Source organism: Oncorhynchus kisutch, linkage group LG26, assembly GCF_002021735.2.
Source record: "Oncorhynchus kisutch isolate 150728-3 linkage group LG26, Okis_V2, whole genome shotgun sequence".
Classification (NCBI taxonomy): domain Eukaryota; kingdom Metazoa; phylum Chordata; class Actinopteri; order Salmoniformes; family Salmonidae; genus Oncorhynchus; species Oncorhynchus kisutch.
The window spans coordinates 262,098-276,960 of NC_034199.2; the positions used below are offsets into that span (position 1 = coordinate 262,098).

Sequence of the window (14,863 nt, forward strand, 5' to 3'; positions counted from 1 at the left end):
ACACACACTGCGTGAAACAAAGCTCAGCACATAGCCAGGTAAGCTGTGAAGAACAGCTATGAATATTCTCACTTTGTGGTACATTTCTTTGTCTCTTGGCCAGGTTGTAAATAAATATATGAATAAAGAAATGTACCCCTCCCCCAGGTGGCTGCAACCGGACTCCTACGCGGACCCCGAGAAGACGTCTCTGATCCTGAACAAGGACCACATCTGCTGCGGCTGGCCCACCACAGTGGCCGTCCAGACCAAAGACCAGTACGGAGACGTGGTGCATGTGCCCAACATGAAGGTCAGGGTTTTGAATTGTTCTGTTCTTAGTTCATGTCATAGAAAGCCTACATCGTCACATGATTGTTTGTAGTGACAGATTAGACCCAAAACATATACTTATGTTTGCCGCACACTACCTATTCAGAATGTTAACTAACCTGCCATTCAGACTGGCTACCAAGCCACTGAAATTTGCTTTAATTTGGGACATTTTCAACTCTGGTCACAAGCTCTCTAGTTGCCGACCATTAAGTCGCTGAGTGTCCCCTTGTGTGCATGGAAAATGACTGGTTGCTGGTAGCTAGATCACTGATAGCCTCACCAGATTTGAATCCACTGTAATGTTATCAGATGTTCATTGTGAACATAAAATAAATTGAATATGTCAGCTAACATTTGCGAACTGTACACCTTGTTGAAGGCATCCCATGTCTCTCTCTCTCCTCTCCCCCAGGTGGAGGTGAAGGCGGTGCCCGTCTCCCAGAAGAAGTCCATGCAGCAGGAGTGCATGAGGAAGATGCAGCGTCTCCCAGGCAGCAACAACCCCTCCTCCTCGAGCACTCCTGACCTGACCTTCGGGGGCCTGCCCATGCCCAAGCTGGATGCCACTTACGAGCCCATGATCGTCAAGGAGGCTCGCTACATCGCCATCACAATGATGAAGGTTGGGCAACCATAAACCTGTGACCTTAGAGATCAAACGGATTTGTTTAGATGTTTATATTAAAATGAATGTTTTATCTTTATGCATTGGACTGAAATGTATTTATTAGCTTGTATGTGAAGAATAGTGGTCTCTTTTCTACCTGGGCCCTTGTTCACCTCCCTCCACATATCTTCTAGATCTGGAGGGGAAAGCAACATGGCAGAACCTAGGTGAAGCTGTTGCTCACCGTGTTTCCTTGTGAAATGATAGAGAAGTGGTTTGTTTTTAGAGCGTAACCAACCTGTATTATGTTTTTGACACTGTGCTTATCCTCTTTGTCCAGGCCTATGAGAACTACTCATTCGAGGAGCTTCGCTTTGCTTCGCCCTCTCCAAAGAGGTAATGGATGAGAAAGTTCAATCAAGTGCAGCAAAAGTAATTGAATGTAAACAAACTCATTTACAATTGAGTCATTTAGCAGACACTCTTATCCAGAGCGACTTGAGTGCATACATTTTCATACACCATTTGAACCTAGGTTTGATGACATGAAAAGTGAGGTCGATTTGGATTTAAACGTTTTCATCCCTGTGCCTCTCCCCCGCCAGGCCCAGTGAGAACATGTTGATCTGGGCCAACACAGACGGGACCTACAGCGCCAACTGGACCCCCGGGGCTGTGGGCCTCTATACCATCCACGTCACCATCGACAGCATCGAGATCGGTAAACCAGACCAGGGTTGGGGTCTAATTATATTCAGTCATTACATTGTAATAAGTGAACAGAAATTCCATTTCCATTTCCCATTTCCTCTATTGAAATTGGACTCGAGGTCAAGTCAGGTCAACATACCTTGTGTCAATGTGTAATTTTTGAGTTTCTGTTAATTGAAGGTTTGGCACACGCACTCAAAAAATATACGTTGGTATTGTGTTTAGTCTAAGATTAGAGAAAATAAATGTATTAGTTAGTACAATGTATTCAACATATATTAGTTGTTAATATTAATGAAAGTTATCTGCTAGCTGAGTGTTGACTATGTGTGTGTTTAACCCACTAGATGCTGGTATGGAGGTGGAGGTGAAAGACCCTCCTAAAGGCATGATCCCACCTGGCACACAGATGGTTAAACCCAAGGCCGAGCCCCAACCTAGCAAGGTGAGACCGACACACCTGACCCCACACATGCTCATCTGAGAACAGACCAAAGAACCTGAAAACACACCATCACAGCCAGTAGTGTCTGTTGTGTGTTAATTTACTGTTTTGTATCGGGTCCTCTGTTGTTTACTCCAGGTGTTGTCTGGGTGGAGTCCATAGGATAATTGTTTTCACGTCTTGTTCACTCTCATTCTAACTGATGCTTATCCGTGTGGACATTTATAATGAAGAAAATGTTGTTGTGTGAGGATTATATGTTTAATGCAGTGAATATTTTCTACTATCACAAACCATGTTCTGTATCATTGTTTTTGGAGCTCAGTATTATCAAACAGACAATGGGGAAACAAACTGCACATTTCCAATCAGCTCTTTCAGCTCCTTCTGATCTTGTGTACAGTGGATCATATCCAGCGCCATCAGAGAACTGGGTGGATGGTAGGGATTATTATTGTTTGAGTTTTTTTAGTTCTTTATTTAACCAGGGAATTTTTATTGAGATGAACAGCTCTTGTTTCAAGTCAACCCTGGGTTTGGACTGACCAACCAGCAGTTTCTCCCGAATGGAGTACTTCTACGCTTTCTCCCACTATTTTGCTTTGTGGGCATGCCTGTGTGTGTATGTGAATGTATAGATTGTTTGTATGTCTGTCTCTGCAGTGTGTGTCTGTCCTCTTCCCCTCTGCTGCCACTTCTTTTTCTCTTTCCCCTCCTGAGGTTCCTGCAGCTCACTGTCTCCCTGTCTCTCCTCTCCTTCTCTCAGGTCCGCAAATTTGTGTCCAAGGACAGTGCAGGCCTCCGCGTGCGTAGTCACCCCTCCCTGCAGAGCGAACAGATAGGTGTAGTGCAAGTCAATGGCACCATCACCTTCATTGATGAGGTAAACTGCTCTAGACCAGGCGATTTGATCATGTCATAGCTTTACTCTTTCCTTTGACCTTTTTCTGGTTTGTTGTCTGTTTTTTCCTTAATTTAGTTTTTATTTGAATTAACTAGGACTGAATCCTAACTTGGGATCCAAGTGTGTAACCTTAACCCTTTACACTCTTGGGAATTAGCCTGTATGAATAGGGCTAAATGTAAATGTTTCCTACATAAGAAATATGAAAAGCGTATGCATAAGCATGGTTGTAATTGAAAGGGAACCGTTTGTAGATTATTTTTAGACAAACGGTGAGGGCACAACATTCCACCTGACACAAGACTGAATCCAAACATTACACTGTTGATTTTATGTGCATTTTACATTTCCTTTACTTTTCGCCGCATTTGTTGATAAATAAAATCAGAAAATACTTTTTTTTATGACTGTCTTCAACTATAAGCTGTTTTTTTAGCTTTTCTAGCTAAGCTATAAAATACAATATTAGTTTAAGGATTTGACAATGCGGATCATCATTTTGGTGCGCACAGAAAGAAGTCATGAGTGCATTCAGGTGCGTGTGCCATGGCAAATGTTCTTCATAATAGACAAAACAGACTCATTCTGTTCAGAACAACCCAGGGTATGACACCATGTCATCTGGTAACTACAACAACCAGGCTCATTCTGTTCAGAACAACCCAGGGTATGACACCATGTCATCTGGTAACTGTACAACAACCAGGCTCATTCTGTTCAGAACAACCCAGGGTATGACACCATGTAATCTGGAAACTGTACAACAACCAGGCTCATTCTGTTCAGAACAACCCAGGGTATGACACCATGTCATCTGGTAACTACAACAACCAGGCTCATTCTGTTCAGAACAACCCAGGGTATGACACCATGTCATCTGGTAACTACAACAACCAGGCTCATTCTGTTCAGAACAACCCAGGGTATGACACCATGTCATCTGGTAACTGTACAACAACCAGGCTCATTCTGTTCAGAACAACCCAGGGTATGACACCATGTCATCTGGAAACTGTACAACCAGGCTCATTCTGTTCAGAACAACCCAGGGTATGACACCATGTCATCTGGTAACTGTACATCAACCAGGCTCATTCTGTTCTGAACAACCCAGGGTATGACACCATGTCATCTGGTAACTGTACAACAACCAGGCTCATTCTGTTCAGAACAACCCAGGGTATGACACCATGTAATCTGGTAACTGTACAACAACCAGGCTCATTCTGTTCAGAACAACCCAGGTTATGACACCATGTCATCTGGTAACTGTACAACAACCAGGCTCAGTCTGTTCAGAACAACCCAGGGTATGACACCATGTCTACTGGTAACTGTACAACAACCAGGCTCATTCTGTTCAGAACAACCCAGGGTATGACACCATGTCATCTGGTAACTATACAACAACCAGGCTCATTCTGTTCAGAACAACCCAGGGTATGACACCATGTCATCTGGTAACTGTACAACAACCAGGCTCATTTTGTTCTGAACAACCCAGGGTATGACACCATGTCATCTGGTAACTGTACAACAACCAGGCTCATTCTGTTCAGAACAACCCAGGGTATGACACCATGTAATCTGGTAACTGTACAACAACCAGGCTCATTCTGTTCAGAACAACCCAGGGTATGACACCATGTCTACTGGTAACTGTACAACAACCAGGCTCATTCTGTTCAGAACAACCCAGGGTATGACACCATGTCTACTGGTAACTGTACAACAACCAGGCTCATTCTGTTCAGAACAACCCAGGGTATGACACCATGTCATCTGGTAACTATACAACAACCAGGCTCATTCTGTTCAGAACAACCCAGGGTATGACACCATGTCATCTGGTAACTGTACAACAACCAGGCTCATTTTGTTCTGAACAACCCAGGGTATGACACCATGTCATCTGGTAACTGTACAACAACCAGGCTCATTCTGTTCAGAACAACCCAGGGTATGACACCATGTCATCTGGTAACTGTACATCAAACATAGTGATCATAAATGTTGACAATGTATATGACTTGCGTTTTCTGATATGGAAATGTAAAGTGCACATTTGGATTCGTGGGTGTATGACTTGCATGTGTGACATCAAAGCGGTATTTATTATAATCCTCAACGTCTCAGCATTTCCCTCAATCAGACAACAAAACTGTGCGGGAGGGGCAACACAAGTTCAGAACAGCTCTCAGTCAAAACCCATACAGTGCTGTGAAGCGCAGAGCCAGAGTTCTGACGTCATGTATAGTATGTTACTGTACAGCCACTGCATTCCAATTTAGGTGTTTATCACCTGGGTGTTAAATTTTACACCACTCAGTATAGGTAACTCTGCCTTCCTTGTTGATTCTGGGGTTCTGGAGCCATTCAACCCAGTTGACTCTGTTTCCATAGTGACAGAAGGGGGGTATGACTGTGCTCTCTTCCCTCTGTTGCTTGTTTTCCCATAGATCCACAATGATGATGGTGTTTGGCTCAGGCTGAATGACGAGACAGTAAAGAAGTATGTGCCCAACATGAATAGGTACACGGAAGCCTGGTGCCTCTCATTTAACCAGCACATGGGCAGGAGCCTGCTGGTCCCTGCCGACGTAAGTAAAATGACGATCAGTCAGTCAGTCAGTCTGTATGACAGCAGGGTAGTCTACCACCCTATGCTGCTCTTTTGGGGAAAGCATCACAGATCATGAGACCCCACACTACCAGACCTTCACAAATGGCAGAATAAGGGCAACATGCATGCCTTAACTCATGTCTGAGGGGAGGAGAAAAAGGTTCACTTTAATGTTACTAGAATGTATTCGGTTGGACATGGCTCTTGAAAAAAACCTGCATGATCAGTTAATACATGTTTAATGCATTGAAGTAATCCCCAATGCAGTTATTGACCAAAAAGATAAAGGTAGTAGATGAGCCATTTCAGTGTTTAGTTTTAAATGGTATTAGCTGCGCTGTCTGCGATTATCTTCACCTCTTCCTCATTGCTTTCTTCTCCCCCAAGCTTAACAAGCACAGGCACCTCAGAGCAAAATAAAATTAAAATAAAAACATTTTGAAATACCATATTTGCTCTATGACACAAACAACTTCAAAACTCTGAAGGCTGGTTGCTTAGACTCAGATTATGCCTAGTCCTGGCCTAAAAAAAATATATATTGTCTTTTTCATTTGAGCATGCTTTTTAGTCCAGTAGTAGGCTTAATCTGGGACCGGGAAACTAGTCCTGTCTAATCAGAGACTTCATGGTTGGATAGATTAGAAAGTGTTTACATTAATTATTTAATTAATTAATTAAATGGCATTGCCTATGTATTGACCATCAATTTTAAGAATAACTGTGTTCTGTCATGAAGCAATCGTTGGTCCCCAACACCACTTCATATGGAAATTGTGCTTCTACCACTCCACAATTCTGCCTATGCATTGGGCTGCTGAGGTGTGTAAGGTTCAGAGGCTTCTACGTGAGGGCATTGTCAAGAACAGCATGACACACTACATCCTGTATGTGGAAGATTTATTTTTCGGTCTTTTTTTAAACTTGTAAATAAAATAAAACATTGAAATAAAAAATCTTAGCTCAATATGATCATTTCACTATTACCAGTAACCCAAAAGTGGGTTTAAAAATGACTCCCCAACCCCTTCCCACCCAAAATAACAAAAGGTTCACCATGACACTTCACAGAAAGGAAGCTAATATTTGACAGACTTTGTCAACGTTCTGAGTCCTTCACAACATTTTTCCATTCCTTCACGATTGTTCGAGTACAAAGCCTATTTGGTCACCCCGTCAAAATTGGTGACAGCTCACTCTTCTCAAGTTCAATTACAAAGTAACTTAAGAACAGATAAAATTGCTGAAGAACCCCCCAAAAAACATTGATGCTTTTTCCTTCCCTGTTTCTCACGCTAAAATAAAAATATTGGTGTCACACATATTTAGCAGATGTTATTGCGGGTTTAGCAAAATGCTTGTGTTCCTAGCTCCAACTGTGCAGTAATATCTAACAATTCACAACAAATCAAATGTATTTATATAGCGCTTCTTACATCAGCTGATATCTCAAAGTGCTGTACTAAAACCCCAAACAGCAAGCAATGCAGGTTTAGAAGCACGGTGGCTAGGAAAAACTCCCTAGGAAAGCCAAAACCTAGGAAGAAACCTAGAGAGGAACCAGGCTATGAGGGGAGGCCAGTCCTCTTCTGGCTGTGCCGGGTGGAGATTATAACGGAACATGGCCAAGATGTTCAAATGTTCACAAATGACCAGTTTGGTCAAATAATAATAATCACAGTAGTTCTCGAGGGTGCAGCAAGTCAGCACCTCAGGAGTAAATGTCAGTTGGCTTTTCATAGCCGATCATTCAGAGTATCTCTCTTGCTCCTGCTGTCTCTAGAGCGTTGAAAACAGCAGGTCTGGGACAGGTAGCACGTCCGGTGAACAGGTCAGGGTTCCATAGCCGCAGGCAGTACAGTTGAAACTGGAGCAGCAGCACGGCCAGGTGGACTGGGGACAGCAAGGAGTCATCATGCCAGGTAGTCCTGAGGCTTGGTCCTAGGGCTCAGGTCCTCAGAGAGAGAGAGAAAGAAAGAGAGAATTAGAGAGAGCATACTTAAATTCACACAGGACACTGGATAAGACAGGAGAAGTACTCCAAATATAACAAACTCACCCTAGCCCCCCGACACATAAAACTTCTGCAGCATAAATACTGGAGGCTGAGACAGGAGGGGTCAGGAGACACTGTGGCCCCATCCAATGATACCCCCGGACAAGGCCAAACAGGCAGGATATATCCCCACCCACTTTACCAAAGCACAGCCCCCACACCACTAGAGGGATATCTTCAACCACCAACTTACCATTCTGAGACGAGGCCGAGTATAGCCCAAAAAGATCTCCGCCACAGCACAACCCAAGGAGGGGGCGCCTACCCAGACAGGAAGATCACGTCAGTGACTCAACCCACTCAAGTGACGCACGCTCCTAGGGATGGCATGAAAGAGCACCAGTCAGCCAGTGACTCAGCCCCTGTAATAGGGTTAGAGGCAGAGAATCCCAGTGGAGAGAGGGGAACCGGCCAGGCAGAGACAGCAATGGCGGTTCGTTGCTCCAGAGCCTTTCCGTTCACCTTCACACTCCTGGGCCAGACTACACTCAATCATATGACCCACTGAAGAGATGAATCTTCAGTAAAGACTTAAAGGTTGAGACAGAGTCTGCGTCTCTCACATGGGTAGGCATGGGTAAAACCTTGAAATCAGCCCTTGCCTTAATAGGAAGCAAGTGTAGGGAGGCTAGCACTGGAGTAATATGATCAAATTTTTTGGCTCTAGTCAGGATTCTAGCAGCCGTATTTAGCACTAACTGAAGTTTATTTAGTGCTTTATCCGGGTAGCTGGAAAGTAAAGCATTGCAGTAGTCTAACCTAGAAGTAACAAAAGCATGGATTAATCTTTCTGCATAATTTTTGGACAAAAAGTTTCTGATTTTTGCAATGTTACGTAGATGGAAAATAGCTGTCCTTGAAACAGTCTTGATATGTAATAAATAGATATTAGGGTCCAGAGTATCGCCGAGGTCCTTCAGTTTTATTTGTGACGACTGTACAACCATCAAGATTAATTGTCAGATTCAACAGAAGATATGTTTCTTGGGACCTAAAACAAGATTCTCTTTTGTCAGAGTTTAAAAGTAGAAAGTTTGCAGCTATCCACTTCCTAATGTCTGAAACACAGGCTTCTAGTGAGGGCAATTTTGGGGCTTCACCATGTTTCATTGAAATGTACAGCTGTGTGTCATCCGCATAGCAGTGAAAGTTAACATTATGTTTTCGAATGACATCCCCAAGAGGTAAAATATATAGTGAAAACAATAGTGGTCCAAAAACGGAACCTTGAGGAACACCGAAATTTACAGTTGATTTGTCAGAGGACAAACCATTCACAGAGACAAACTGATATATTTCCGACAGATAAGATCTAAACCAAGCCAGAACTTGTACGTGTAGACCAATTTAGGTTTCCAATCTCTCCAAAAGAATGTGGAGAGAACAATACACACATCTCAAAGTAAAATAATGGAATTAAGAAATGTGTAAATATTAGGATGAGAAATGTTGGAGTGACTTTGACTAAAATACAGTACCAGTCAAAAGTTTGGACACCTACTCATTCAAGAGTTTTTCTTTTTTACTATTTTATACATTGTTGAATAATAGTGAAGACATCAAAACAGTGAAACAACACATATGGAATCATTTAGTAACCAAAAAAGTGTTAAACAAATCAAAATATATTTTAGATTCTTCTAAATTGCCACCCTTTTCCCTTTCCACTGTCACCAGTAAAGCACCATCCACCACCTCCTTCACAGTGGAAACCACACATGCAGAGATCATCCATTTACCTACTCTGTGTCTCAGACACTGTGGTTGGATCCAAAAATCTCCAATTTGGACTCAAGACCAAAGAACAAATTTCCACCGTCCATTATTTGTGTTTCTTGGACCAAGCAAGTCTCTTCTTATTATTGGTGTCCTTTAGTAGTCTTTTCTTTGCAGCAATTCGACCATGAATGCCATGATTCACACCGTCTCCTCTGAACATTTGATGTTGATGTCTGTTACTTGAACTCTGAAGCATTTATTTGGGCTGTAATTTCTTTGGCTGGTAACTCTAATGAACTTGGGTCTTCCTTTCCTGTGGCGGTCCTCATCAAATCCAGTTTCATCATAGAGCTTGATGGTTTTTACGACTGCACTTGAAGAAACTTTCAACGTTCTTGAAATGTTCCTGATTGACTGACCTTCATGTCTTAAAGTAATGATGTGCTGTCATTTCTCTTTGCTTATTTGAGCTGTTCTTGCCATAATATGGACTTGGTCTTTTACCACCCCTACCTTGTCACAACACAACTGATTGGCTCAAACACATTAAGAACTTTTAACCTGTTAATTGAAATTGTTAGGTTCTAATTCTGAGTAAGCTTAACCAAGTTTAATTCTTCCCAGAGGATCAATACAGTTGCATTAGACAAAGACATGTTCACACAAGCACAGATATTTAACCCTTCCTCCTGAGTCTTTTCCTACATATCTGAACACCCAATGCATTTCTGTTGCTAGACAGAACCTTAGTGTTATCTGTTCTTCCTCACGTCATCTGACCTGACCTCTACCCCAAAGTGCTCACTCCTCCCCAACTCACAGCTGCCATGGTGACTGGTACCAGACTGTGTCTCTTCTCCTCCCAGAGGATCCCTGCAATAGGATCCCTGATGGCTAACAAAAACATATCCTGAAATAATGTAAACATTATACATTACCCTCTCTCCCTCAGTGACATGAGTAAGTATATTTCATATTCTCAGAACCCAACTAAATGCATTCCAGGTGACCACCTCATGAAGCTGGTTGAGATAATGCAATGCTGTCATCAAGACAAAGGGTGGCTACTTTGAACAATCTCAAATATAAAAGATATTTTGATTTGTTTAACACTTTTTTTTGTTTACTATATGATTCCATATGTGTTATTTCCTTGTTTTGACGTCTTCAATGTTATTCTACAATGTAGAAAATTGTAAAAATAAAGAACAACCCTGGAATGAGTAGGTGTCCAAAGTTTTGACTGGTACTGTACTTGTGAAATGAGTGAAAGTGTGTAAATGAATCCTTTACCCTTTCTTGACTTGTACTTACGATTTGTTGCTCAGAGTGTCTTTTAACGCTAGCCAGGGAGTCAGAGATATCTGCTTTTTGTCGTGGACCCCCTTAACTATATCCCCACAGGTGAGTTGTCTGAAGGAGGGATGTGTATGGCTTGGCTGCTCTGGTTTTTCTTCATCCATCTGTTATTTCTACATGATGTATTGAAGCCCCTTCCCCCTTGTGAAGTTATAAAATTTGAGTTATCGTCGACTTTGCATTTTTGCCGTCAGGGACATGATTTTTTTAACCACAGTTGCATGACTTTCTGAATAGTTTATCTTAAGAACACGGTCGTTCTACCTCCATTCTCCTTTAGGAATCAGCTTTTCATTTAAGGTTAAATTGTTATGCTGTCTGTGCTGTGATAACTTTTCTCTTTTCACTTGAAATTCGAGCCATTGGTGAAAATTGAAAACATAATGACATTGATGTCAGTAAGTTACATGTGGCTTTTGTAGGAGAAGGTAGATGACATATTGCCTATTGTATGTGTCTAGTACTGTGGGCCCATTTGTTAGAGCATGCCTTACCCACACTGCATTTTCTTGATAACATTTTTGAATCGACCATTTCCTTTTGGATATATCTATTTTAGAGAAACATTGATGCAACAATTTGCTGAGTTCATATAGAATATCAAATTCATAGTATTACTAGCAATTTGTTTTAAATCTTTAGGTTTACTTTCACTGTACTCTTCACACATGTTCAATGTTTATGGTTAGGTAAATGGACAGTTGAAACATGTTTCAAGCCTGTGCAGTATGAAGTGATACATCATTTTTATTTGTGCATTTATCGTACTTTGTCATCACACTTTTTGAGAACTTTTTTGTGGTGTTCAGGTGTTGTTAATGAGGCCTGTTCTTGTCCAATTTATGCCATTGAGACAGTATTAGCCCAACAACCAGCTGTGCACTTGATACTCACAGGGTGTCCTCGAAAATGTGTTAGTCATTGCTGCAATATTTAAGTAAACGTTAGGCTCTATGTCAACATTTGTTAGAGAGAGTGGATCCTACTAGTTTTGTTGAACTGGTAGCTCTGTGGACATTACTGTAAAGCTGTAACCGCTATGCTGGAACTTTGTTCATTTGATAATCTGAAACACTGGTCACGTCACATCCTCTCTCATATGACACATAGTTTCATCCTGATTCCTTATAACTATGTCATCGCATCAGACAAATCCATTACTACAGACTGGTCTTCTAACCTAACCTAGTTTTAATGCTAATAAATTCCCTCTTGCAGGAGGCCAGAGGCCAATTGGAGCAGTGTATTGAGGTGAGCGCCAGCGGCCGCCCCTCCCAAGAGGCCCCCTCCATGCGGGAGCAGGACAGGGTGAGGCAGGGTGGCAGCGGCCCTGGCCTATATAAGGTAGTGAAGACGGGCCCCTCGGGTCACAACATCAGAAGCTGCCCAAACCTTAGGGGTATCCACATTGGAATGTTAGTACTTGGGAACAAGGTCAAGGCAGTAGGCGAGGTATGATGTGTGACTTAAATGATTTATAGTGGCTACCGATAGATTATAATTTATCTATAAAAAGTATCTATAAAAAGTATCCAAAAAAATATTTCCAGTCAAAGTAGACGAGTAGAAAAGGGCAACACAAACGAGCATAATATCTATATAACTAAAAGAATGGGCATAAGAACTACAGCACATTAGTTCTTATGCCTGTCTCTTTTGTTGCCCTCTACCTTGCTCTCTTTGCTAACAAAGACCGAAGTCGTTGTAATGCGTTTAGTTTGCTCCCCCTTTTGCTTGTAAATTGGTTGACTTGTTTTGCCTTCAGAAACTATTCATACCCATTGACTTATTCCACATTTTGTTTTGTTAGTGTGAATTCAAAATTAATGAAATACATGTTTCTCTCTCACCCAATCTGCACACAATAACCCATAATGACTAAATGAAAACATGTTTTGAAATCGAAATGCAGAAATATCTGTTATGTAAGTATTCACTCCCCCGAGTCAGTACTTTGGCATCGATTACAGCTGTGAATTGTTCTGAATAAGTCTAAGAACATGGTCACCAACCGGTCATCGCGATTGACTTTTCTAGCATTTCTAGTTGATCGCCAAACATTTATGTAAAAAACCCAATGATAAAGCCTTGCGTTCCTATTTTCTTTTTATTAGTCTCGGGCTGTTGGTGGTAGGTGCAGCCAATTCAGCTGCCCTGCGTGCCGGGTAGGCAAACTGTTGCCATTTCATTTGTATAAAGGTACAAACTCTCCCTTCTCGGTGGGCCTGGAGAGGAAATCAAGTACACTATGGCTCAGATGACCCAGTCTGCAGTAACTTAGCAGGCATAAAAGAAAGCTACGGCAAAATTGATACTGTGAGATTTCAAAACCATGACTAGAGAATACGAATACAGCAAAGAGCTGCTGTTTTTGAGTGAGTTCATGTTTAAGTTCTTACTCAGCACTGTCAACACTTTTATAAGCCATAAAATAAGCGTTCTTCCTATTTCCACTCAGCGCTACAACAAGCAGTGCAGCAGTAATGAATGAGGAGGAAAGTGGATCTATAGGCTTGTGTTGTTATTAGCGGCTTGGGTCTTTTAATATCAAAGAATATTTCACATTCTCTGTTAATAGGAGTAATAACATGAATTTGTGCATGAGGCAGAAATAATGCGGTGCGACTCGAGTTTTGCCATCATCTGGAAGACTGTGTCCTTTTTGGGTCAGTGGAGGAAAGGGAGAGCGAAGGGATGTTGAGAGACGGACCCATAACGTGTTGTATTGGATTTGCCCCAAACATAACACTTTGTATTCATGACAAAAAGTTAATTGCTTTGCCACATTTTTGCAGTATTACTTACCTCAGTGCCTTGAAAGAAACAGGTTGCATGTTTTGGAATATTTTTATTCTATATAGGTGTCCTTCTTTTCACTCTGCCAGTTATGTTAGTATTGTGGAGTAACTACAATGTTGTTGATCCATCCTCAGTTTTCTCCTATCACAGCTATTAAACTCTTAACTGTTTTAAAGTCACCGTTGGCCTCATGGTGAAATCCCTACGACTAGTAAAGCTCAAACCAAGTTTATTCACCCACTGGGTCACACAGCTGCATAAGACAAAAACATGTTTACACAAGCACTGGTATTTAAACCCTCCTATGCTGAGTCTCCTCCTTATACATATGGACAGCCAATACATCTCTGCTATATAGGACTTTAGTGATGCCTGTTCTTTCTCACTTCATCTGACCTGACCTCGGCCTAAATTTCTCACTCCTCCCCAACTCATGGCTGTCCTGTTGACTTGTACCGGACTGTGGCCCTTCTCCTTTCCATAGGATCCCTGAGGTCTAACAATCACATGTTCCGACAGAATGTAAATGTTCTGCATTCTCCCTCAGTAACATCAATAAGCATATTTCAAGTTTAGAACCACCAGTAGTGACTGGGTGTATTGATACACCATCCAAATTGTAACTAATAACTTCACCATGCTCAAAGGGATAGTCAGTGGCAGCTGCTTTTTTTTTTACCCATCTACCAATAGGTTCCCTTGTTTGCGAGGCATTGGAAAACCTCCCTGGTCTTTGTCGTTGAATCTGTGTTTGAAATTTACTGCTCAACTGAGGGACCTTATAGGTAATTGTATGTGTGGGGTACAGAGATGAGGTAGCCATTAAAAAATCATGTTAAACACTATTATTGCACACGGTGAGTCCATGCAACTTATGTCAACTTTAAAGGCAAATGTTTACTCCTGAACTTATTTAGGCTTGTCATAACAATGGAGTTAAATACTTATTGACTGTAGACATTGCAGCTTTTCATTTTTTTATTAATTTGTAAAAAGTTCAAAGAACATAATTCCACGTTGACATTATGTGGTAGGGTGTTGTGTGTAGGCCAGTAGCAAAAACATCTATATTTAATCCATTTTAAATTCAGGCTGTAAAACAACAAAGTGTGGAAAATGTCAAGGGGTGTGAATACTTTCTGAAGGCACTGTACTTTGCTATTGAAAAGGTGAATACACAAAATGCCTCTGGGAGTGGGTGTGTGCTCTGTCAATTCTCCGTGTGGTGGCTCTTTTCTTTAATTAACACACTCCAATGGCTACAGCATTTTGCGTTTATACATTTTCGTTTTTTTTATTTAACTATATACAATTATCTTAATTTA

At 41.5% G+C, this 14,863-nt stretch overlaps 1 protein-coding gene across 10 annotated transcripts in view; it reads left to right on the forward strand.

Annotated features, from left to right (window-relative positions):
* mycbp2 (MYC binding protein 2) overlaps positions 1–14,863 on the forward strand; it is a 265,465-nt gene that overhangs the window by 171,432 nt on the left and 79,170 nt on the right. For 5 of the 10 annotated variants that reach the window (XM_031805789.1, XM_031805791.1, XM_031805790.1 and 2 more), the window contains 8 exons: positions 148–292; positions 728–937; positions 1,263–1,318; positions 1,528–1,658; positions 1,981–2,078; positions 2,845–2,961; positions 5,442–5,582; positions 11,958–12,191. In XM_031805789.1, the coding sequence (XP_031661649.1) occupies positions 148–292; positions 728–937; positions 1,263–1,318; positions 1,528–1,658; positions 1,981–2,078; positions 2,845–2,961; positions 5,442–5,582; positions 11,958–12,191 (1,132 nt within the window). The remainder of the gene's footprint in view (positions 1–147; positions 293–727; positions 938–1,262; positions 1,319–1,527; positions 1,659–1,980; positions 2,079–2,844; positions 2,962–5,441; positions 5,583–11,957; positions 12,192–14,863) is intronic. The other 5 variants (XM_031805798.1, XM_020461261.2, XM_031805794.1 and 2 more) reach the window with 4 other exon arrangements.